Source organism: Vigna unguiculata, chromosome 2 (genome assembly GCF_004118075.2).
Source record: "Vigna unguiculata cultivar IT97K-499-35 chromosome 2, ASM411807v1, whole genome shotgun sequence".
NCBI lineage: Eukaryota > Viridiplantae > Streptophyta > Magnoliopsida > Fabales > Fabaceae > Vigna > Vigna unguiculata.
In genome coordinates this window covers 2165561-2191196 of record NC_040280.1, presented here as the reverse complement: position 1 = coordinate 2191196, position 25636 = coordinate 2165561, and the positions used below count along the sequence as shown (strand labels likewise).

Here is a 25636-nt window from a genome sequence, read left to right as displayed (position 1 = left end):
GCCCAACCACATAAGACATTGACACCACTTTCAACCCAAAACCTTAAGGCAATGAGTTTATGGGTCTTTATTCTTATATAGTGCTTCACTTTCTCATTTTTAGCCAATGTGGGACTTAGACTCATACTTGAATTCCTAACAAAAGGAAGTCAATACAATTATTCTCTTCCACAAATCTGATTGGGAGATGATATATTCTCACTACTTGCTAACATCAACTCCTTCAACAATTAAAAATTCTAAAACTTTAATATAAGATCAACAAAAATCAACGACTTCATTGCTTCAATATTATACAACAAAAATCATCCATATCTTAATGTATGAATACCCTTTTTAACTAGATATATGGGATTAGATTTATTAAAACCAAACAGTAAATATCTCTCGACCTTTTTAATACCTTACTATTTAACCTAAAGAAAGTATTCATAATTATATTTAACATAGAGAAAGAAATGAGAAAAATGACGATATTTTCAATGAAGCTTATCAATCCTAAACGAAGAAAAAGGAGAAGAAAGACTTTCTCTCCGAACAAAAATGCATATTCTAACTCAAAATAAGGAGTGAATAAAACAATAATTAAATAAAGGCCATGTCAACAAATTTGTAATGGTTAAAAAAAAAAGGTTAAAATACCTTTTTGTCCCAATTTTCGTCAAGTTTTTTCAAATAAATCCTAATTTTGGTTTTGTGCTCAAATAGGTCCTAATTTTCGTCAATTATGTTCAATTGGGTCCTTTTTTGCTAACACCGTTTAAATCATTAATGGCCATGAACAGTGACTGCCACGTGTCATTTCGTGATTTTTTTGAATTTTTTTTATTTTTATTTTTAATTTTTTTTTAAATTTTTTTAAATTTTTTTTAAATGTATACGTGTCAACCCAGAAGTGTACCACGTGTCACTTTGTGGTTTTTTTGAATTTTTTATTTTATTTTTTTGAATTTTTTTGAATTTTCTTTTGAATTTTTTTGAGTTATTTTTTAAATGTCCACGTGTCAATCTAGTAGTGTGCCACGTGTCAAAGTCAATATTCTATATTCAATTTGGTCCCTATATTTGTTATTTTTGTTCAATTAGGTCCTAATTTTTGTTAAGATTAACCAATTTGCTCCCTATAGAAGATGTGACCAAATTTAATTTTTATATCAAAGTTATAATGATGTGAATTTTAATATATTATATAAAGATATTTAATAAAAAATATGAATTTTAATATAAAAATTAAATTTGGTTTTAATTTGGAGAGGGACCAAATTGGTTAATGTTAACAAAAATTAGGACCTAATTGAACAAAAATAACAAATATAGGGACCAAATTGAATTTAGAACATTGACGTTGACACGTGGTACGCTACTGGGTTGACACGTGGACATTTAAAAAAAATAAAAAAAAAATTTAAAAGTTTTAAAAAAAATTCAAAAAAACCACGAAGTGACACGTGACACACTCCTAGGTTGACACGTGTACATTTAAAAAAAATTAACAAAATTTGAAAAAAAAATAAAAAAAAAATAAAAAAAATAAAAATAAAAATAAAAAAATAAAAAAAAACCACGAAGTGACACGTGACAGTCATTGTTCATGGCCGTTAATGATTTAAACGGTGTTAGCAAAAAAGGACCCAATTGAACAAAGTTAACGAAGTGACACGTGGACATTTAAAAAAAATAAAAAAAAAATTTAAAAGTTTTAAAAAAAATTCAAAAAAACCACGAAGTGACACGTGACACACTCCTAGGTTGACACGTGTACATTTAAAAAAAATTAACAAAATTTGAAAAAAAAATAAAAAAAAATAAAAAAAAAATAAAAAAAATAAAAATAAAAATAAAAAATAAAAAAAAACCACGAAGTGACACGTGACAGTCATTGTTCATGGCCGTTAATGATTTAAACGGTGTTAGCAAAAAAGGACCCAATTGAACAAAGTTAACGAAAATGAGACCTATTTGAACGGACTTATTTGAAAAAACTTGACAAAAATTGAGACAAAAAAGATATTTTAAAAAAAAATAAATAAATAAAATCTGTCACGAGTGTTGTGATATAAGGATGTTTCGGTCTGAGTACTCCGGCATGAATTTTCCAGTACCTCCATCATCGTTATCTAGAAATGAAGACCAGTTCAAAAAGTTGAAAACGTAATGACACGTAAGCAAACATCACCCTCAATAAAATAAAGCTACCCTCTCAAGTCTCTTGAAAGAGAGAACCCAACAACCCGAAAACAACCGCGAAATTCTTCTAACAACAAAACCACTAGAATAAAAGAAAGACCCTCTCTCTTTTTTCTTTTTTTCTCTTTATCTTTCTCTTTCTCTTTCGGTTATTCTTTTTACTTGACGTTGAAACCGAATCAAACTAAAAACCTATCGCATCGCAATACCATAGTCTTCGTATGCGCAATCGAGCGCCGTAGAACAATGGCGTCTCCGGAATCAATCTTTTTAGAAGATTTCGGGCAGACGGTTGATCTCACGCGCCGCATCCGCGAGGTTCTGCTGAACTATCCGGAGGGAACCACGGTCCTCAAGGAGCTCATACAGAATGCAGACGACGCCGGCGCCACCACCGTCTCGCTCTGCCTCGATCGCCGCACCCACCGTGGCGATTCGCTGCTCACGAACTCTCTCGCGCAGTGGCAGGGACCCGCTCTGCTGGCCTACAATGATGCCGTTTTCACCGAGGATGATTTCGTCAGCATCTCCAAGATCGGCGGAAGCGCCAAGCACGGACAGGCCTCCAAGACCGGTCGCTTCGGGTACTTTCTTTTTTCGCCGCTGTCTGATTCAACTTGTTCAGTTGAACTGTGATTATGTTGATTGATGTTGTGTATTTGTTTTGTGTTGATGTTTGGTTCAATCCAAGGATTTAGGTGTGAAGTAATTGTAGGTGTCGCTGGAATATAGCGAGAGAAGTGATGTGTGGTTGTTGACAACGGAGTTGTGTTCTTATGTTCTATTTTTTATAAAAATGATTTTGGTATTTTATGCGTGTTTGTGAGAAGTTAAAAAATGTAGTGCACTGGTTTTGGTGTGAAGTTTTTGTTGTTGCAGTTGTAACTGGAACATATGGTGAGAGAAGTGATATGTGTTTGGTTGTAGACGATTGACGAAGGAGTTGTATGGTTATGGATTTTTATTGTTTTTTCTAGCTTCTGCGTGCTTTGTGACAGCTTCAAAAATATAGTACGTTTGTTACGGTTGTAAATATTTTGTTGCAGTTGTAACCGGGAATTATGGTGAGAGAAGTGATGTGTGGTCGTTGATGATTGATGAAGAGTTATATAGAGTATGAACGCTTTTAGTATTTTATGTGTTTTGTGAGAATGTAAAAATGTAGTGCGATGGCTCGTTTTTGTTGATCATTTCCTTTTCATGTGCGAGTGAACTGTCGGAACTGAAAGCTGGACTTTCTGCACTGCAATGTAAAGGCTCTGATAATGAGATTGACGTTTGGGAATTCCATAATGACTTTTATTCATTAACTGAATGGGTGATGTTGTTCAATTTTAGTGTTTTAGTGTTTGTCATTTAGTGTACGTATATATATGGTTGCACTCATTTTTAAAAAGAAAAGGAAAGTTGTCCAAGGACACTTAAATGGTAATCCACATGTAGAGAGAAAGAGAGAAAAAAGAGAGAAATGTAGGCATGATAGGAAGATAGAGATAGAGAGAAGGGATAGGTGGTAATGAGGTGCTTGTATATAGGAGTTTTTTCATACCATTACTCTTTCAAAATTGTCATTTTGTTCAGTAACCAACGTTGCCAATTTCCCTTTCTCCGTCTATCATTTTTTTTTTTTTGGAAAAAAAGTCATATTAACCTGATGTTTGGGTTCTTTGCATTTCTCTAATTCTTGTCATTTTTTTCTGCATATACATTTTAGGGTTGGCTTCAACTCAGTGTACCATTTGACAGATCTTCCCTCTTTTGTGAGTGGCAAATATGTTGTGTTGTTTGATCCCCAGGGTGCTTATCTTCCAAGAGTTTCTGCAGCAAATCCCGGGAAGCGGATTGATTTCACTGGTTCATCTGCGCTCTCGTTTTACAGGGACCAGTTTTCCCCATATTGTACTTTTGGTTGTGACATGCAAAGTCCTTTTTCTGGAACACTGTTCCGTTTTCCTTTGAGAAATGCAGACCAGGCAGCCAGAAGTAAGCTCTCAAGGCAAGCATATTCACCAGAAGACATTTCCTCCATGTTTGTTCAGCTCTTTGAAGAAGGAGTTTTGGCACTTCTCTTTCTTAAGAGTGTGCTGTGCATTGAAATGTATTTGTGGGATGTCGGAGAACCTGAACCTAAGAAAATTCATTCATGTTCTGTCAGTTCAGTATCTGATGATACAGTTTGGCATCGACAGGCACTGGTCAGATTGTCTAAGCGTTTAAATACTACAGCTGAAATGGATGCATTTCTGTTGGACTTTGTAAGTGAGAGAATAAGTGGTGATGAAGCTAAGAGGCAAACCGAGAGATTTTATGTGGTGCAAAGCATGGCCGCAGCATCTAGTAGGATTGGCTCTTTTGCTACTACTGCATCAAAAGATTATGACATTCACTTGCTGCCATGGGCATCAATTGCGGCATGCATTTCTGAAAATTTACCGAATGTAATTTTCAATATCTTATCCTTTTGCTGTTGCCCCAGCCTCCTCTTTCCCTCTCTCTCTCTCTCCTCTGCATACACACATTGACTTCCTGTTGTTACTATAAATTTGGATTTGCTTTTGGTTCTCCACCATTATTAACTGTCATCTTAGTCTGGATGTGAGCACAGTTGAAAGGGGTGGCCCATTTACCAACATTTTGGTTCATCCAGCCCTGCAATTAATTTTGACTGCAATTGATGATTGAAAGTAAAGCATGTAACTCTGTTTTGAAGTATAAAAGGTTATTGGGTTTGTTCAAAGAGTTTGAATAGATTTTACTCCTCTGGTCAGATGTTTTGGGAGATCAATGGGGTGGTTGTTTCAGAGAAAAATGCAATGAGGCTGTTGCTTGTTTGTGTTCTGGTTTGGTATTTAGATCACTCATGCATCTTTAATAGGATATCAAGTGGATTATAGCTCTATACTGATGTGTTACAGCTTTCTGTGTTTTTTGGTCCTTTCTTTCCTTTCTTTCCCATTGTTCTTGTAGGATACGGCATCTTCCGTGGTATGTTTCTTGTTTAAATTCTTAATTGGTTTTGTGGTTCTAGATTTATTTTTAGATTATTGCTTAAAACAAATTGCCATTATTGTGAATTTGTTATAATATGTTATGTTTTCCATGATGTATGATGCGTCCATTGGAACTTGCTTTAAAGTGATAAAATTACCTATGACAAGATACCACATGCACAATTTCATTTAGAAAGTAGGAGTTTATTGATCGTAGAACTTGAATCTCTTACTGGCTATTAGAGTATTAGAATAAATACTATATTTTGTACAACTGTATGTTTTATATTGTAATATGTTTAGATCTGTTGACAGCTCTAAAGGTGTGGTTACAGAACCACTTACCTATAAATACTCTAAGTGTATATGATACAAATAAGTTTTTCATTCTCAATAAAATCATTCTGTTCAGTTCTCTTCTTCTCTCTTCTGTTCTGGTTATCTAAGACAGGCAGTGTAGACTATAACCATGCCTTCTAGTTATATATGTCGGAGTGATGGTGCATTCCAACCTTTGAAACTATCTTGTCTGACTTCATGTACAATGCTACCTACTGTTCTACTGATAGTGTTGTGATTTTCTTTTGGTACAAAATAGAGATCCTTTTCAAGATTTTCTGTTAGCTGTTGACCAGTTACATGAGACACTTCATTCCTGTGCTTCTCAACAAGCTTTGGAGCTCTCTACACAACTTTTCTCTACTAACCTTCTTGCTGCTGACAGAAATGAAGTGGATGGATTTTTTTTTTTGTTTTTCTGATATCAACATGGCTGGGTCAACTATTTTAAATCATATACATATTAAGATTTATCAAGAGGTATTTTGAAAGTGCAACTGAGAATGAGAGATAACTAAACATTCTCTGAAAGGAGAGATTGGTTTTGTGGTTTGAACTACCCGGGGAAGAGAAAAAATGTTTCTTCCTTTTATTCTGTATCACAATCTTGTTGGTACAGATTTGAAACCGTTTAATATAGGATAGAAGACACAATAAAATGACATTTTGGTTAAAGACCTTTTTATGTCTTAATCATACATAAAAAAATTAATTGAAAGATAAGAAGGAAAATAGAATGGAACAAAAGTAAATTCATTAAATTGATTGAGCCATTTTTAATTGAATAATATACTAATGCTTTCATACACTCAAATCAGAGAAGTGAAAAAGTGATTGGCTGTCATGTTTTCAAGATGACAGTGACACAGGGAAGAGCTCTCCCTAGTTACCCTTCTCTTGCATCTAACTTATTATAGGACAGATGACACACAACTTTTCACCCTTTTCATTGAAGGACAAATGCAGTGTACACTATAGTTTTCATTTGCTTTTTTGGAGTTCTTTGTTTATATACATGGTCCATTCCTCTTATTATTGTATGTGTTTTTTACAGAACAATATTCTTAGGACTGGTCAAGCTTTTTGTTTTCTTCCACTACCTGTTAGAACCGGCCTTAGTGTACAAGTCAATGGATTCTTTGAGGTCTCATCAAATCGTCGTGGCATCTGGTATGGGGATGACATGGATAGAAGTGGAAAAGTTCGTTCTAACTGGAATAGGCTTCTTCTGGAAGATCTTGTTGCTCCTGCTTTTATGCATATGCTACTTGGTATTAAAGAATTGCTAGGCCCAACAGACCTTTACTATTCTTTGTGGCCTACTGGCACTTTTGAAGAGCCATGGAATATATTGGTTGAACAAATATACAAAAATATTTGTAATGCTACAGTTATGTATTCAGATGTCAATGGAGGAAGTTGGGTATCACCAAGTGAAGCCTTTCTTCATGATGAAAAATTCTCCAAAAGTGAGGACCTTGGTTTGGCTTTGATGAAGCTGGGAATGCCAGTTGTGCATTTACCTAATTCATTGTTTGATTTGCTTTTACAGTATAGCTCAAGCAAGGTGGTTACACCTGGTACAGTACGTCAATTTCTTAGAGAAAATGGTAGACTTAATTATTTGAGCAGACAATACAAGCTTCTATTGCTCGAATATTGCCTAGAGGACTTGGTTGATGATGATGTTGGAAAAGAGGCATATGATATGCCTTTACTTCCTTTAGCTAATGGCAATTTTGCATCATTTTCAGAAGCATCAAAAGAAGTTTCTTATTTCATTTGTGATGAATTAGAATACAAGCTTATGCAACTGGTTTCTGATAGAGTAATTGATCCGAACATTCCTCCTAATATATTAAGGAGACTCTCTGCTATTGCGATGTCCTCAAAAACCAATGTCATTCTTTTTAGTATTCACCATTTTGCCCAGCTATTTCCTGCATTTATGCCAAGTGACTGGAAATATAAAAGTAAAGTGTTTTGGAACCCTGACTCTTGTCAAAAGCCAACATCATCATGGTTTCTGCTATTCTGGCAATATCTAGGAAAGCACACTGAAATATTACCACTATTTAGTGATTGGCCGATTTTGCCTTCCACATCAGGGCATTTGTTAAGACCTTCTAGGCAGTTGAAAATGATCAATGGAAGCAATATCTCTGATATGGTACAGGGTGTCCTTGTAAAAGTTGGATGTCATATATTGAATCCAAATTATGTAATTGAGCATCCAGATATATCTAGTTATGTATGTGATGACAGTGCAACAGGTGTTCTGGAATCAATATTTAATGCAGTTTCAAGTCCTGAAGCTATGCATGCTTCACTAGATAGTCTAGCAACTGAAGAGAGAAATGAACTCCGGAGATTTCTTCTTGATCCTAAATGGTATGTTGGACACTCTATGGATGAATTTAGCATAAGATTTTGCAAGAGATTACCTATATTTAGAGTCTACGGAAGAGAGTCTGCTGAAGATTTCCAATTTTCTGCCTTAGACAATCCTCGAAAGTACTTACCACCACTGGATGTGCCAGAGATTATTTTTGTGGGCATTGAGTTCATGGTCAAATCCTCAAAAGTTGAAGAGGATATTTTGTCAAGATGTTATGGAGTTGAGAGAATGGGTAAAGCACAATTTTACATGCAACATGTTTTTAATAGAGTTAGTGAGTTGCAAGCTGATGTTCGGGATAGCATAATGTTATCAGTTCTACAAAATTTGGCACTTTTGTCCCTTGAAGATGCATATATCAAGGACTCATTGAAAAATTTGAAATTCATACCGACACTCACGGGTGCTCTTAAGTGTCCTTCAGTTTTGTATGATCCTTATAATGAAGAACTATATGCATTACTAGAAGACTCAGATAATTTCCCTGCTGGTGCTTTTCGAGAATCTGAAATATTAAATATTCTACGAGGCTTGGGACTTAGAACTTCTGTGTCTCCAGATACTGTTATAGAATGTGCTCGATGCATCGAGCGTTTGATGCATGAGGATCAACAAAAGGCATACTTAAGAGGGAAAGTGCTTGTCTCTTACCTTGAAGTTAATGCACTGAAGTGGCTTCCTGATCAAGTTGTTGATAATAAAGGAGCAGTTAACCGAATATTGTCACGAGCAACAACTGCTTTTAGGTCTAGCAACACAAAATCTGATCTCGAAAAATTTTGGAATGAGCTAAGACTGATTTCCTGGTGCCCAGTTCTAGTCACTACTCCTTTTCAATCATTACCATGGCCAGTTGTTTCATCAATGGTTGCTCCTCCAAAACTTGTAAGGCCACTAAGTGATTTGTGGCTTGTCTCAGCTAGCATGCGAATATTGGACATCGAATGCTCTTCCACAGCTTTATTGTATGGTCTGGGATGGATGTCCCCACCTGGAGGAGGTGTAATTGCTGCACAATTATTGGAGCTTGGGAAAAACAATGAGATTGTGTCTGATCAAGTTCTGAGGCAGGAATTAGCTCTGTCAATGCCGAGAATATATTCAATACTGACTGGAATGATGTCTTCAGATGAGATTGAGATTGTAAAAGCTGTTCTTGAAGGATGTCGATGGATTTGGGTGGGTGATGGATTCGCAACTTCTGAAGAAGTTGTTCTAGATGGTCCTCTTCATTTGGCTCCATATATTCGTGTTATCCCAGTTGATTTGGCAGTTTTCAAAAAATTGTTTCTTGAACTTGGTATTCGTGAATTCTTGCAACCTGCTGATTATGCTAATATTCTTCATAGGATGGCAGTTAGAAAAGGATCATCTCCTCTTGACACACAGGAGATAAGGGCTGTCACATTAATAGTGCATCATTTAGCTGAAGTTTACCATCATGAACAAAAAGTCCAGCTCTATCTGCCAGATGTGTCAGGTAGACTATTTCTTGCTGGTGATTTGGTTTATAATGATGCCCCCTGGTTGCTTGGCTCAGATGATTCCAATGGCTCATTTGGCAGTGCTCCAACTGTAGATTGGAATGTGAAGAAAACAGTTCAAAAATTTGTGCATGGAAACATTTCTAATGATGTAGCAGAAAAGCTTGGAGTTTGCTCTCTGCGCCGGATGTTGCTGGCCGAGAGTTCAGATTCAATGAATTTTGGCCTGTCTGGAGCTGCCGAGGCTTTTGGACAGCATGAGGCTTTGACTACAAGGCTCAAGCATATACTTGAAATGTATGCTGATGGACCAGGGACCCTATTTGAGCTGGTACAGAATGCAGAAGATGCAGGAGCTTCTGAAGTAATATTTCTTTTGGATAATTCTCACTATGGGACTTCTTCTATTCTTTCTCCTGAAATGGCGGATTGGCAAGGTCCTGCTCTCTACTGTTTCAATGACTCAGTGTTTAGTCCCCAAGATCTTTATGCAATATCGCGTATTGGTCAAGAAAGTAAACTTGAGAAGGCTTTTGCAATTGGAAGATTTGGACTAGGATTTAATTGTGTCTATCACTTTACTGACATCCCTATGTTTGTTTCTGGAGAAAATATTGTAATGTTTGATCCTCATGCCAGTAATTTGCCTGGGATTTCACCTTCGCATCCTGGTTTACGAATTAAGTTTGTGGGACGACAGATTTTGGAGCAATTTCCTGACCAGTTTTCCCCAATGCTACATTTTGGCTGTGATTTGCAACATCCTTTTCCTGGTACATTATTTCGGTTCCCTCTTAGAAGTGCAGGTGTTGCCTCCCGGAGTCAAATCAAAAAGGAAATTTATACACCTGAAGATGTCAGATCTCTTTTTACTTCTTTTTCTGAAGTTGTTTCTGAAACATTACTTTTTCTGCGCAATGTGAAATCTATCTCTATTTTTGTAAAGGAAGGAACAGTGAATGAAATGCACCTCCTGCACCGTGTATGCAGAACCTGTATAGGTGAGCCTGAAATTGGATCTGCTGAAGCCCAGGATGTGTTCAATTTCTTCAAGGAAAGTAGACGTGTTGGAATGAATAGAGCTCAGTTACTGAAGAAACTAAGCCTATCCATTGGCAGAGATTTGCCTTATAAATGCCAGAAGATCATAATTACTGAACAAAACACATCTAGTCGTAGTTCACACTATTGGATAACCACAGAATGTTTAGGTGATGGGAATGCTCAAAAGAAAAGATCTGAAACAGCCAATAGTAGCTGTTACAATTTTGTTCCATGGGCATGTGTTGCTGCATATTTGAATTCTGTCAAGGTTGACATTGACCTAGTTGAAAGTTCAAAGGGGGAGAATGATTGCACGGTTTCTCCTGATCTGTTTCAAAGTGTTAGTTTGCCTAATCATCAACTGGAAAATTTTGAAGGTCGTGCATTTTGCTTTTTACCTTTACCAATCAGTACTGGTCTTCCTGCTCATGTGAATGCATACTTTGAATTATCATCAAATCGCAGGGATATCTGGTTTGGTTCTGATATGGCTGGAGGTGGAAGAAAGCGCTCAGAGTGGAATATTTTCCTCCTTGAAAATGTTGTTGCCCCTGCATATGGTCGTTTGCTTGAGAAGATAGCATCAGAGATCGGCCCTTGCAATTTGTTCTTCTCGTTATGGCCAACAACCTTAGGGTTAGAACCTTGGGCATCTGCAGTACGGAAACTCTATCAATTTGTTGCTCAGTTTAATCTCCGTGTATTATATACTGAAGCTAGAGGAGGACAGTGGATTTCAACCAAACATGCTATATTTCCTGATTTTACTTTCCCCAAGGCAGCTGAGCTTGTAAAAGCGTTGTCTGGGGCTGCTCTACCTGTCATTACTCTTCCACAGTCGCTTTCTGAAAGGTTTATGGAAATCTGTCCGTCATTGCATTTTATGACTCCTAAGCTGTTAAGGACCCTTTTAATCAGAAGGAAGCGCGAATTCAAAGATAGGGATGCAATGATTCTGACTCTTGAATATTGCTTACATGACTTGCAAAAATCCTTGCAGTTTGATGCCCTATGTGGCTTGCCTTTGTTACCAGTTGCAGATGGTTCCTTTACATCAATTGATATGAAGGGAGTTGGAGAAAGAGTTTACATTGCACGTGGTGATGAATACGGCCTTCTGAAAGATTCTATTCCTCATCAACTTGTAGATTGTGCTATTCCTGAAGAAGTTCATAGAAAACTTTGTTACATTGCCGAAACAGATGGAACAAACATTTCTTTCCTGTCATGCCAATTGCTTGAGAAACTTCTTGTGAAATTACTTCCTGTAGAGTGGCAACATGCTCGGCAAGTAAGTTGGACTCCTGGTATTCATGGCCAACCAAGTGTAGAGTGGTTGCAACTACTATGGAACTATCTGAAATCATATTGTGATGATCTTATCATGTTTTCTAACTGGCCTATATTGCCAGTTGGGGATGACTGCCTGATGCAGTTAGCACAAAAGTTGAATGTGATAAGAAATGATGGATGGAGTGAGAAGATGTCTTCTTTGTTAGTGAAGGTTGGATGTTTATTCTTGAGACATGATCTGCTATTGGATCACCCTAAATTGGAATGCTTTGTGCAGTCAGCAACAGCAAGAGGTGTACTAAATGTGTTTCTGGCTATTGCTTTGGAACCACAGAAGATTGAGGGGATCTTTACAGATGTATCTGAAGGGGAGCTTCATGAACTAAGAAGTTTTATTCTCCAAACAAAATGGTTCTCTGAAGAGCAGATTGATGACACGCATATTGAAATCATCAAGCACCTTCCAATATTTGAGTCTTACAAAAGCAGAAAGCTAGTTAGTTTGAGTAGTCCTATTAAATGGCTTGGTCCTACTGGTGTTTGTGAAGATCTCTTAAATGATAATTTCTTAAGAACTGAATCAGAAACAGAGCGAGTCATTATGAAAAGGTATTTAGGGATGAAAGAACCAACTAAAGTGGAATTCTACAAAGATTACATTTTCAATCACATGTCAGAGTTCCTTTCAAGACAAGAAGTTGTTTTGGCCATTCTGCATGACGTGCAAAATTTGATTGAAGAGGATCTCTCTCTCAAGTCTTCATTCTCGTGTGCACAATTTGTTCAGGCAGCCAATGGATCTTGGCAACAACCATCAAGGTAATATCCTATTTTTTAAAATAAAATTTCAATAACTCTCAATAAGTTATCTTCCTTTATTGTATTTTAAGATGCATACATTTTCTGTGATTTTTCTTCTAAATGGTCAGTACCAGGATTAGTTTTTCTTAGATTAACTGAACTGTGAGTGAAAAGAGAGAAAGAAAACTGAACATGAACTGAGTTTTTATCACGTATTTTCACATAAGGAAGGTATGAGTACAAGATGTATTTATAGGCATTGTTTACTAACAGCTATATAAGAACTGACAGCTGTACAAAGTAGCTTACAAATAAACCCATAGATGTATAAAGAAAACTTACTATTACTACATCTACAAACTATACAAACTGACTTGCTTCTACTAACATCCCCCTCAAACTCAAGGAGAAGCTTTTGAAGAAGGAAAATTCTTCACATTGAGTTTGCTCCTAAGAAACACAAAATGAGTTGAAGACGAAGGCTTGGTTAGAACATCTGCCTATTGATCAAGAGCTGGAATATGATAAATACATAGTTGCTTGGCCATAACCTCTCTGACAAAGAAAACTTCAATCTCCATGTGCTTAGTTTGATTATGAAAATCTGGATTATGAGCGATAGACACAACACCTTGATTGTCACAAAAAAGAGTTGGAGTCGTAAAAGGAACTTGTAGCTCAATAAGCAATGTAGTAATCCACCATTGGAACTTGTAGCTCAATAAGCAATGTAGTAATCCACGATTTCTCATCAGAAGTTTGTGCTAAACTTTTATATTTTGCTTGAGTATTGTAAAGAATAATAACTTGTGGCTTGCGAGACCACTAGGATATCAAATTAGGGGTTAAATTGAATGAGATTCAAGCATGTGTTATGAAACAAGTATCTTATATAGTTTGTCTGAGTCATGAGAATAGACTAATTAGATAAATATTTGATCTCAAGGCCAAGAAAGTAGTCCAGTTGACTGTATCATCAACATAAACCAAAAAGTAGACAACATTTGATTCCATTTGTAGATGAAGAGAGATATCATTCGTGCTATTAACAAAACGGATGAAGAGTGGTTTGTAAACGATTGAACCACTCAAAAACCCTAAACTCTAAACCATGTGGTTGTTGCACAAAAATTGTTTTACAAAAATTGTTTTACAAAAATAACCATTCAAAAATCCATTTTTGACATCAAGTTGAAGCAAATTTAACCCATGAAAGAGAGCAATAATAAGAATAATTCTAATTGTAACAGGTTCTAGTATTGGAGAAAAGGTTTCATGAAAATAAAAAACCATGGACTTGATGAAAACCTTTTGCTGCAAGATGAGCTTTATACTTATTTATGGAGCCATCTGCATTTTCCATGCCTTGGAAAACCAATTTACAACCAACACTGCCTCTATTCTATTAGAGACTAAGGGTATCAAATCCCAAGTCTGTTGTTTCATTAGAGCATCATATTCTTGCTGCAATGCAACCAATCAATTTCATCTTCAAGAGCTTGTTTGACACTGGTAGGTTCAGAATGAGATTACAACAAGGATGGATGAACTCTGTTTTGAAAAATACTCGATTTAGGTTGAGTTTGCATAGGATGAGTATTAAGTAAAGGTGCAGTAGGAGATACTAATTCAGAGGTATCTAGAGTAAGCATCAACAAAAGAAACATAATATTTGTTTTCTGCATGAGACGTAAGATGCGTAAGTCCCCAAAGATTAGTAAAAATAAGTTTTAAGGAAGAATATACAAAATTGAAGATATAAGAAACCAGTTTTTGTGATTTTGTAGCTCAAGAGGATGAACAAAAATGACAATCCACTTTATTAGACACTGGAATTTTACAATGTTTAAGTACAATTTGCATTACATGGCTATTTGGATGACCAAGTTGATTGTGCCACCTATGTACATAAGATTGGCCTTATTGACATTGTTGGAAACCTTGTTTACTAAAAAAAGAAGGTTGAGGAGAATGGCCAGTGGACTTATAAGAGAACTGTGGCTGAGAAGGCTGACCGTGAAGCTGAACATTGTTAAATGAATAAAGTCCATCAAGACCAACAACTCCACGAAGAACTTTATTCATCCCCTTAAATTTGACAAGACATTTGTCAGAATGAAACTCAAATAAAACGGAAGTATCTTTTGCAAATTGACTCATGAATGATAAGGGGACACAAAAGTGGAGGAACCAGCACCATAAATATTCAAACCTGCATAATTTCTAATGAAAATTTGATATCGACCATCAAACTTAGAAGTTGTTTAATGTTTTTTGGTTCACCAGTGACATGGAAGCTTGAACCAGAATTTGGCATCCAAGAACTGTTGGCATTACCTTGAGAAGGAGACTACTTCATCATCATGGCACTTGGTTGAGCATTGCTGTTAGGCTTGGTATTACACCCAAATATTTGATGTTTTATATGAATCAACCGAATAAGGAATGGACTGTTGTGTAGCAGGATCAATGAAAAACATAGTGATTGATGAAGCTGATAGGATGCATCAGATCTGAAATGACAAACATTGGTTGTATGTCCAAATTTGAGACATATTTGGCATTGAAAATTGGTAAATTTGTCACCGTGTCCTCTGTGAGAACTACCACCACGAGAGGGTACTCCAATACAAAAGCCTCCATGTTGAATGCTATCACGGGTGTAAGGAGCTTGAGCAAAATCCAGTGATGGTGAGACTAAAGTTTGTGTCTCTTGAACATAGTGATTAAGGCGTGTTTAATGACCATACTCAATTCACCATTGCAAAACACAACTGAATGAAGAAAATTAGGAACAAAGAACAATTAACCATCGAAAATATTGAAGAGACTAAGAGAGAATCTCGTAATTAGGAACCTATACAATTCACCAATTGAAAGGACTAAATTGACTAAACATAAGCAAAAACGATCTGAATTATAAAGTTATCAGTGAAGAAGCTTGAGTGGAGAAGTTGGATCGTCGCAAAAATGCTCTGCATACCATCTTAGGTGAATTTTCCTGAGTGAAAAGAGAGAAAGGAAACTGAACATGAACTGAATTTTTATTATGTATTTTCACATCTAAAGGTATAAGTGCAAGATGTATTTATAGGCATTACCAATTAACAACGGTATAAGAACTGACAGTTGTACAAATTAGCTTACACATAAACCTACTGATGTACAAAGAAAACTTACAAGTAATACATCTAGAAACTATACAAAGTGATAGTTTGTACAATGAAGAACAACATTATTAGAGTAATGAAATGTATTTTGTACAGTAGTGTTTTCTATATTATTCTTTTTAGTTTTTTCTATGACAGATGTAAGGTTCTGTGGTTACTAACGAAACCAATCTCTTACAAATACTCTCAGACTGCATGATTTGAATAAGTTTTAGCATCAATAAAATAGTTTTGTTCATCTCTCATTTTCTCCCTATTTTGGTTATTTAAGATGGTATCCAGAGCAATTTTTTCATCGGTCCTCGTCACCCGATGATTTTCTTCTGCTTTCGCATCTCTTTAGTGAGCACCTCTCTTCGAAGTTCGTTTATTGATTGTGATTTGTCTCGTGTTCACAATCGCCGATCACGATTTACTGTTTGTGTTGGCTCATTGCAGTTTGTTGATCACGTTCGTCCACTTTCTGTGTTCCTTTCTATCGATTTAGTTTCTAGGTTTCGTTTGTCGTTTCTGAACCCCTTTTTTTGACTGTCTTGTTTGCGTGTTTTGATCCTCCATTTTCATCGCATGTTCGTCAGATCTATTCGTCTTTGATCATCGCCTTCGTTTATCTATTCTAATCGTATGTGTTTGTCGCCCCGTTTATGGGTTCACGTTGGTTGTTTGTTGATTGTGTTTGCACAAAGTGTTTGTCTTTCTCGAAAGAGCACCTTGGATTTTTCTTCTTTCATCAATGCTCTCTTCTCATGGCTTCACCTTCGTTTCCTACGTCGATTGCAGAAAAATTATATGATTCCAATTACTTATACTAGCATTGGTATGTTGAACCAGTCATTAGGTCACACAAGTTTCAAAGATCTGTGGTTAATGATGTGGTTCCTGCATGTTTCCTAAGGAGTCTGATCGTTTAGATGGCCTGGTTAAACCTAACTATGAAGCCTTTGTGGTTTAGAATCAAACTCTTCTTGTCTGGTTGTAGTCTACACTTTCTAAGTTTGTGTTGTCTCGAGTTCTCGGTTGCACTCATTCTTATGAAGTTTTGGAGAAGATTCGTGTGTATTTTAACCTTCAAACCAAGTCTCGTGCTAGACAGTTATGTATATCTAAGAAAGCTGTTAGACTTGATTCAAATTCCATGGAAGAATTCTTACTGAAAATTAATCTACGTGGATGAGCTTGCTAGCGTAGGTCTTCCTTTTCGTCATGAAGAGCATGTTGAAGCCATTTTGAAAGGTCTCCCTTGAAACTTTTCACCCGTGGTATTTGTCATTGAGAGCAAATAACGTACCCTTTCTATAGCAGAAATTGAAGCATTGCTATGTGATCATGAAACCAGGTTAAATAAATATGTTCAAGACACATAGTCCTTAGTCACGCCTTCTCTTAATTACACTCAAGGCTCTTACTCTTGTGGTACCAATTAGAGAGGTGGTTTTTGTGGCTCTTCTCGTGGAGGGAGCAATTCTGCACGACGTCGTGGTGGCAAGTATGCCAATTCTCATTGCCAAATCTTCCTGAAGTTTGGTCATACAGCCAATGTCTAATTCTTCATATCAGCCTCATGAATCTTTGATGTTCACTGATGATTCTCATGGTAAAGAAAATACTTCATGGATACCAGATTAGTTTCCATGTTACTGGTGAACCTCTAAACATTAAACAAATGCAACACTTTGATGGACTAGACCAATTTTTCATAGGTAATGGTGCATGTTTGAGTATTTCTGGTGCTGGATCTTCTCTGTTTGTCTCTTCTTTTGATTCTAAAGTTCTGTTTAGGCTAAATCATTTGTTGCATGTTTCCTCCATCACCAGAAATTTGTTGAGTGTTAGTCAATTTGTAAAGGATAATTCTGTTTTCTTTGAGTTCTGTTCTGATAAGTGCCTTGTCAAATCCCACGAAACGAATAAGGTTCTTCTTCATGGAGGTGTCAGACCTGATGGACTCTACCCATTTCATAATGTTCTTCTTTTCTCTAATTCAACCACGGTAATCACCATCTGTGCTTTCTGCTACTTCACTTTCTATTCCTGCTGCTTTAAATCATGTAAATAGACAGCACTAGTGTTCATTTGTGGTACACCAGATTAGGTCATCCTAGCAACCATATTATGAATCTTGTATTCAAACATTGTAATTTTTCTTTGCCTAATAAAGTTGATTCTATTTTCTCAAATCTTACTGTGCTGGTAAATCTCATAGGTTACCTTCTCATGATTCTAATTCTGTATATTCTCCTTTTGAACTCATTTTTACTTATTTATGGGGTCTTGCTCATATCACATCTCGTGCTGGCTATAAATATTATGTGACTTTTGTTGATGCTTTCTCTAGATATACATGAATTTTTCTTATAAAGACTAAAAATCAAACGCTGTCAGTTTTTTTCAGACCTTTAAAACAATGGTTGAATTGCAGTTCAACTGTAAAATTAAACAAGTTCAATCTGGGGTGGTGAGTTTCGTCCTTTTCCAGCTCATCATGGTATTGTTCATAGATCATATGTCCTCATACTCATCATAAAAATGGTTTTATTGAACATAAACATAGGCATATTGTTGAGTTAGGTCTTACCTTGTTACATCCAGCATCTCTTCTTTGCTACTGCAGTCTATCTTATCAATAGATTACCCATTGTATCTCTTTAGTTTGCTTTTCAATTTTCTGTTCTGTTTCATAAAAATTTAGATTATAGTTTTCTTAAGACATTTGGATGTTCTTGCTTTCCTTAGTTATGACCATATAAGCGTCATAAGCTTGACTTTAGGTCTGAAAAGTGTCTTTTTCTTGGTTATTCTCATCTTCACAAGGGATACAAGTGTTTGGCTTCCAATAGGCACATCTTTATCTTTAAAGATGTTTTGTTTGATGAGCGTGATCCCATTATTCTGAGTTGTTTCCCAAGTCTCCTAATTCCATTAAAGATTTTAATTAGTATTTTCTGTTACAGCCTAACTTGTTACCACCAGATTCTTCTGCATGTTCTGCTTCACAAGTCGTGGATCCCCCTGTTCAGGTTTCTACTGATAGCTCATCCAGTTCCAGTTCTAGTACTTTATCTCTTGCTTTAGAGGCTGAACCTACTTTGGTTCTTCATCTCCTGTTACACATACTGGTCCATATTTTGTTCCTTCACTTTGTAGGAACATTCATCTTATGCAAACTAGGTCGAAAACTGTTTTTAATCAACACATAGTTCATCCTTTTCTGTTACTTGCTCATTTTGAGCCTAAGAATTTCAAACAAGCTCTTAGTGATAAGAATTGGAAAGTTGCCATGCATCGTGAGTATGACGCCGTAATTAACCAGAAAGCCTAGGAGCTAGTACCTCTTCCTACTGGCAAAATATGATTTGTTGTAAATGGGTGTTTAGAGTAAAAGAAAATGTTGATGGCTTTATCAACAAACATAAATCTCGTCTTGTAGTTAAAGGGTTTCATCATGTTCATGGGTTTGACTTCCATGAAGATGTTGAAAACGTGCAGCGGAATAATTAGCGTTTGGACAAAAACCAAAAGTGAGGGTGAATTGGGTTCTTAATAAAAATTGTACTTTTAAAATATTTCCCTTTTAATATCAAAGTTCAATTAAAATCTTTCTTTTATTTTAATAAACACAATAAAATAAAGAGACTAGGGAAGAGAAAATTGCACAAAGTATTTATACTGGTTCAGATCAAAAGACCCTACGTCTTGTTGTTAATCTCTTAAAAGCGAGATTAGCACAATCACTAAAATAAACCAAACTTATAATCAATGATAAGAAAGATTAGGTTTTACAAAACACCTCTCTTGAATCACATAAGAGATGAAGACACCTCCTTTGAAATCCACAAGGGATGAAAACACCTTCCTTGAATCACACAAGGAATGAACACCTCCTTTGAATCACACAAGGGATGATCGGCTTCTCCTAGCAACAGCAGCAGCAACACTCAATCACTCAAGATCCCACTTGATGAAAGTTATCGCTCTACCTACACTAAGTTTTTCAAAGCCTTCCCATAGAGAGTTCTCAAGTACTCAGACTTCTCTAACTTTTGTATGTTTGTAAAATGAACTCTCACCTCCATTTATAGAAGTCTATTTAGAAATTTGGTTAAGAATACGAAAAGTAAGTCATAATGTTAATCGATTATCACAGAAACTTTTCTAAAAACATTTTTCTCGCTGTAATAATCTATTATCAAATCTATTATCAGCCAGGATAATCTATTATCAGTAGGTGATAGTTGATTATCAGCATGATAATCGATTATCACATAGGCTTTTCTCAAAAATTAGTTTTAACTGAGATAATAAATTATCACTAAGAATAATCGATTATTCCAGGTTTTGCAAATAAATAAAATTCTCTTGGTGTTCTACTGCTTGAGTTTTGCCTTTTTGACTCTTGACATACTAATTTAACTATTTTAAATAACATACATAGATTACAAGACCTAAACAACTAAATCCCTAAGTCTTCAATGTCTCTCTTGAATCGAAGCATTCTTTTAAGTCTTCAACAGTTTTCCATGTATCATCATTAAGTCTTCCATACTTCTTCATAAGTCATCATCATCAAAACTCCTTACTGAAGGAAGATGTCCATCTTCTTCCTTTTGTCAATAGAAGCCTTCTCTCCGGTCATTAAACCAGTTACTATACGTATTATTCTCACATTTGCAGTTTCTCATAGGCGGAAATTGTTCCATCTTGATGTAAATAATGCCTTTCCAATGAGCTCTTACATGAAACTGTTTACATGCAATAACCACCAGGGTTGCAGCTTTTGATAAGTTGTTAGTTTGCAAGTTGAATAAGGCTCTTTATAGCCTAAAGCAAGCCCCAAGGCAATGGTTCACACGACTACAAACTTCTCTTCAACAACTAGGTTTTGTCTCTAGCTCTTATGACACTTCTCTGTTCATTTATCATCATGGATCTGATGTTATCTATCATCTGTCTCAGTCTGATTCACACCATCACTGCTCAACTCAATGCAAACCTTTCTCTTAAACAACTTGGTCAGTTAGACTATTTTCTTGGTCTTCAGGTTATACATTTGTCAGATGGTTGTAATCTCATGACTCAAACTAAGTATATTCATGATTTACTTCATAAAACCAACAGGGTGCTGATATGGTATGAAATTGTAAACTGTCTAAACAGGGTGCCGATATTTTCTCTTATCCAACTCTATATAGGTATGTTGTTCGAGCTTTCCAAGATGCTACTCTTACTAGACCTGAAATTGCCTTTGTTGTAAACAAAGTTTGTCGGTTTATGGCTAACGCTTTAGATTTTCATCGGGTTGTAGTCAAGTGTATTCTGCAATATTTGTAAGCCACTCTGTTTTATGGCCTTCACTTTCAACCTGCTGTACTGACTAGTCTAGTTCCATTGACAGCATTCTGTAATGCTGATTGGGTATCTGAAGTTGATGACAAACGATCTACATTCAAAACTAAATGTTTCTTTTGAAACACCTCAATTATTTTATGATAATCAGAGTGCAATGGTTGAGCACACAATCATGTTTTTAACAATCGCACTAAACATATAGAGATTGATGTCTTTTTTGTTTGAGAGAACATTATGTCTCAACAATTGGCTATGTCTCATGTTCCAGCTCTTGATCAGTGGGCTGATGTTTTAATTAAGTCCCTATCTTCTACACATTTTGCTGTTTTTGGTAGCAAACTTGATGGGAAGCATTTTTCTGTTGAAAAATCTTCTACTTAAGTTTGAGGGAGGCTATTAGAGTAATGAAATGTATTTTGTACAATTGTATGTTTTCTCTATTATTCTGTTTAGTTTTCTCTATGACAGTTATAAGGTTTCGTGGTTATTAATGGAATCAATCTCTTATAAATACTCTGTGTACATGACTTGAATCAGTTTTAGCATCAATAAAATAGTTTTGTTCATTTCTCATCTTCTCTCTCTGTTCTGGTTATCTAAGAAACATTAATTGCAAGTTTGCAATGTAACATGTTCTGGATTCCTGAATTAGGAATTTAAGCAAAAAGAATAGATTTTTTTTACAATGTCCCTCAACTTTGTTTTTTAATAATGGGTTGATAGATTTGATTATTTAAAGCCATTAGCTTTTTATTGCACTATTATGGGTGGATACTGAAACAAATGGTTGAAAACATCATGCATATCTGCATCTATTATGGGTGGACATTGAAACAAATGGTTGAAAACATCATGCATATCTGCATAATTTGTTTACTGTTCTATTATAAGATTGTGTTATGGTTGAGTTACATTTGCCATGTTGGCATTATTTTCTGCTGTCTCATCTTGCTGATATATTTGGTATGCGTTTATATGGTGATCAATGTTTTAAAATCCACTAGCTTGTTTTTCCTTGCGGACTTTTGTTATGGCTATTCGACTTTCTCACTGTCAAAGATCTACTCAGCCTAGAAGCTCTTTAAAAAACAATTATTTTTTTATTTTTTATACTGTCGTCTCAACATGCTTTTTTTAAACCCTAAACTCTTTAAAAAACAATTATTTTTTATACTGTTGTCTCAACATGCTGAAATAAATATGAAGATGTGTTGTGAATTTCAATGGTCTATATTAAATATATCCCTCTAATAGTAATAATTCAAGGAATGACATTAACCTGCAACCTAAATTTCAATGGAAATTAGTGATGCTTTGATTTGCAATCATATATTTTTGTACTAATGTTGAATTTTGACGCACTAAAACAATTTATGGATAATTACTTGATGTTAAGAAATGAACTTTAAGCTTAACTCAACCCCACAAAGTTGGCTGGTGAGGTTGAGTTGGGCTTAAAGTCCAGTTCTTAACATGGTATCAGAGTCATTGTATAAAAAGTCTATCCTAGTGAGATTTTTTGGGCATATTGTTCCACTCGCTATCGGACCACCCATTTCTAGTCCTATGCACAAGATGTATATTCCTTGGCATGAGAAGGGTGTGTTGGAAGTTCCACATCGACTAGAGATAAGACAATTTCATAGTATATATATATGGGTTGCAAACTTCACCTTACAAGCCGGTTTTATGGGCTGAGTTAGGCTTAAAGTACCCCACAAAACCGATTTGTAAGGTGAGGTTTGCACCCACTTATATACTATGAAATTGTTTTCTCTAGTCGATGTGGGACTTCCAACACTTGATATAATTGTAATTAGACATCAAAGCATTTGTAGATTGTGCCAAGTAATTTATGTAACTAAACATTGAATTTTCAGCTGCAGCTTTCTTGTACTGATGTTTGATCTTTGAATGGATGAGCTTCTTGATTAAGTATTTACTTATATAAAAACTGACATTTGGATTGCTGACTAGAATGTTATTGCAGGCTTTATGATCCTCGGGTTCCTCACCTTAAAAAGATGCTTCATGGGAATGCTTTCTTTCCTTCTGACAAATTCTTAGATCCCAAAATTTTGGATACTTTAGTTTGCCTTGGACTTAGGACAACTCTAGGATTTACTGGCTTGCTTGATTGTGCTAGATCAGTCGGTCTCTTGCATGATTCTGGGGACATTGATGCCTCCAAGCATGGTGGAGAGTTGCTGCATCTTTTAGATACATTAGCCCATAATCTCTCAAATAAAGTTGGAAGTAAGAATGATGATCAACAAGGTGGTGTGGCTCTGGAAAGTAGCAGCATGACGGATGATGCTTTTGTATATGATGGTTTCCCTAAAGAAGAGACCTACCTAACTGATATTGATTTATTTTGTAGCAGCTCAACATTTGATATGGTAGAAGAAGAATTTTGGTCTGAATTGAAGCTAATCTCTTGGTGTCCAGTAATTTCTGATCCAGCTGTTATGGGGCTTCCATGGTTAAAGTCCAATAACCAAGTTGTTGCACCCCCCACTACGGTGAGGCCTAAATCACAGATGTGGATGGTATCTTCTTCAATGTTTATTTTAGACGGTGAATGTGACACTACATATCTACAAACTGAACTTGGGTGGATGGATTGCCCAAATGTTGATGTTTTAACAAGGCAGTTAGTTGAGCTATCTAAGTCCTATCAGCGGCTTAAGATAAATTCACTGCTGGAGCCTAGTTTTGAAGCTCAGTTGCAAAAGGAAATACCTTGCCTTTACTCAAAATTGCAGGAATTTATTAATACTGAGGATATCAATAACCTGAAAGCAGGGTTGGATGGTGCTTCATGGGTTTGGATTGGTGATGATTTTGTATCACCAAATGCACTGGCATTTGATTCACCTGTAAAATTTACACCTTATTTGTATGTTGTTCCATCTGAACTATCAGAGTATAAAGATTTGTTGATAAAGCTGGGAGTTAGATTGAGTTTTGGTATTTCAGACTATCTTCAAGTATTACAAAGGTTGCAGAATGATGTGCATGGGGTTCCGCTGTCCACAGATCAGTTAAATTTTGTCCATTGCGTCCTTGAAGCCGTAGTAGAATGTTGCTTGGAGAAGCCACTTTTTGAGACTTTTGATAGTCCCTTGTTGATTCCTAATGATTTTGGAGTTCTGATGCAAGCAGGAGATCTTGTATATAATGATGCACCTTGGCTGGAAAACAGCTCTCTTATTGGGAGACATTTTGTGCATCCAGTTATAGGCAATGATTTGGCTGACAAGCTTGGTGTACAGTCAGTTCGATGCCTTTCTTTAGTCAGTGATGATTTGACTAAAGATCTGCCCTGCATGGACTACAATAAAGTAAATGAACTTTTGGCTGTGTATGGAAACAATGAGTTTTTGTTGTTTGACCTTCTTGAGTTGGCAGATTGCTGCCAAGCCAAGAGATTACACCTGATTTATGATAAGAGGGAACATCCTCGTCAATCCCTGCTGCAGCACAATTTAGGTAATTTTTAGATATGTTTTAAAAAATTTGGATATTTTTGTTTGGGTGAAGTATAGGCATTTATTTCAACAAAACGACTGTTATTAAAGAGGTTGATGCTTCGTGTAATTTTTTTTGTTAATCTAAGCATTTGAGAAGCTTGTGTTATTTCTTATAAACCTTTTTTCAGAATGCTTATTTGATCTCTGGTTTTAAGGATTTCCCCAATAATATAATATTAATAAATGTAAGATTTTGTGATGTGTCATCTTAGTGTTGTGCTGTGATTGGATGTTGATGGTGCCTTTGAGGACTAAATTGTATTTCTGATTGTTTGATAATTTAATTGGTGCACCTCCCCTCTTTCTGTAAATGAGGATAGAAAGAATAATTGTAGAGTTTTTATTATTTTGGGGATTCTATCCATTTTCCTCTTGTTCTGTATTCTACTAGAGTATATCACGTTCTTCTAGGTGCAAGGTAAAGAGTGTTATTTTCTTCAAACTGAGTGGGGCATCCAAGGTTGTGGGTAATGGCTACCGTGTTGTTGTAGTCGAGGAGGTCATGTGAGGAGGAATGATGAATGATGCACTGACTCACAAGAGGGCACCGTATCAGTCTGGCTTCACAGGGTAGTCAATAATTTTGGTTTTCTACAGTGGAGAGATAATTGGCTGCTGCCCTTGCAGCCTCCCTTGCCTAGTGAGTCAACCTACTTGAACCATAACTTTTTTATAAAGGACTACCAAAGACTTGGTCCATTGAATAGGAGGATATTTCTCGATTGATGTATCATGTTTGGATGTTCTGCTAGAGCTCTAGGTGAATTTTCCCTTCTCCTCGAGCAGTTAGATTGCTGCCTTGTGACATTGTGGCAACAAGCTTTAGTCCTAGAAACAACTTCCCTGCTCAGTGGGTTAGATTGTTTGAGGCTGCTTATCCTGACTATCCCTAGACTCCAGAATTGTGGGAGATGTGTGCACAGGAACTTATTTTCTTACAATGTTTCCAAGTATCATTTGTTGCCAATGTTGGCTAACTTAACTTATGGAATACCCATAGTTAGTCTGCAGCTAAGGGCATTTCAAAGTTAATGCTGTCTGTTGAGTGTTA

At 36.0% G+C, this 25636-nt stretch overlaps 1 protein-coding gene across 3 annotated transcripts in view; it reads left to right on the top strand.

Moving 5' to 3' along the window:
• The first annotated feature begins 2217 nt into the window (after positions 1-2217).
• The window catches only part of LOC114171836 (sacsin), a 40689-nt gene continuing 17270 nt past the window's right edge, over positions 2218-25636 (top strand). For 2 of the 3 annotated variants that reach the window (XM_028056653.1, XM_028056651.1), the window contains exons 1-4: positions 2219-2771; positions 3902-4625; positions 6571-12554; positions 23043-24544. In XM_028056653.1, coding sequence (XP_027912454.1) covers positions 2434-2771; positions 3902-4625; positions 6571-12554; positions 23043-24544 — 8548 coding nt within the window. In that variant the 5' untranslated portion in view covers positions 2219-2433. Of the gene's footprint in view, positions 2772-3901; positions 4626-6570; positions 12555-23042; positions 24545-25636 lie in introns of all 3 variants that reach the window. The other variant, XM_028056652.1, reaches the window with a different exon arrangement.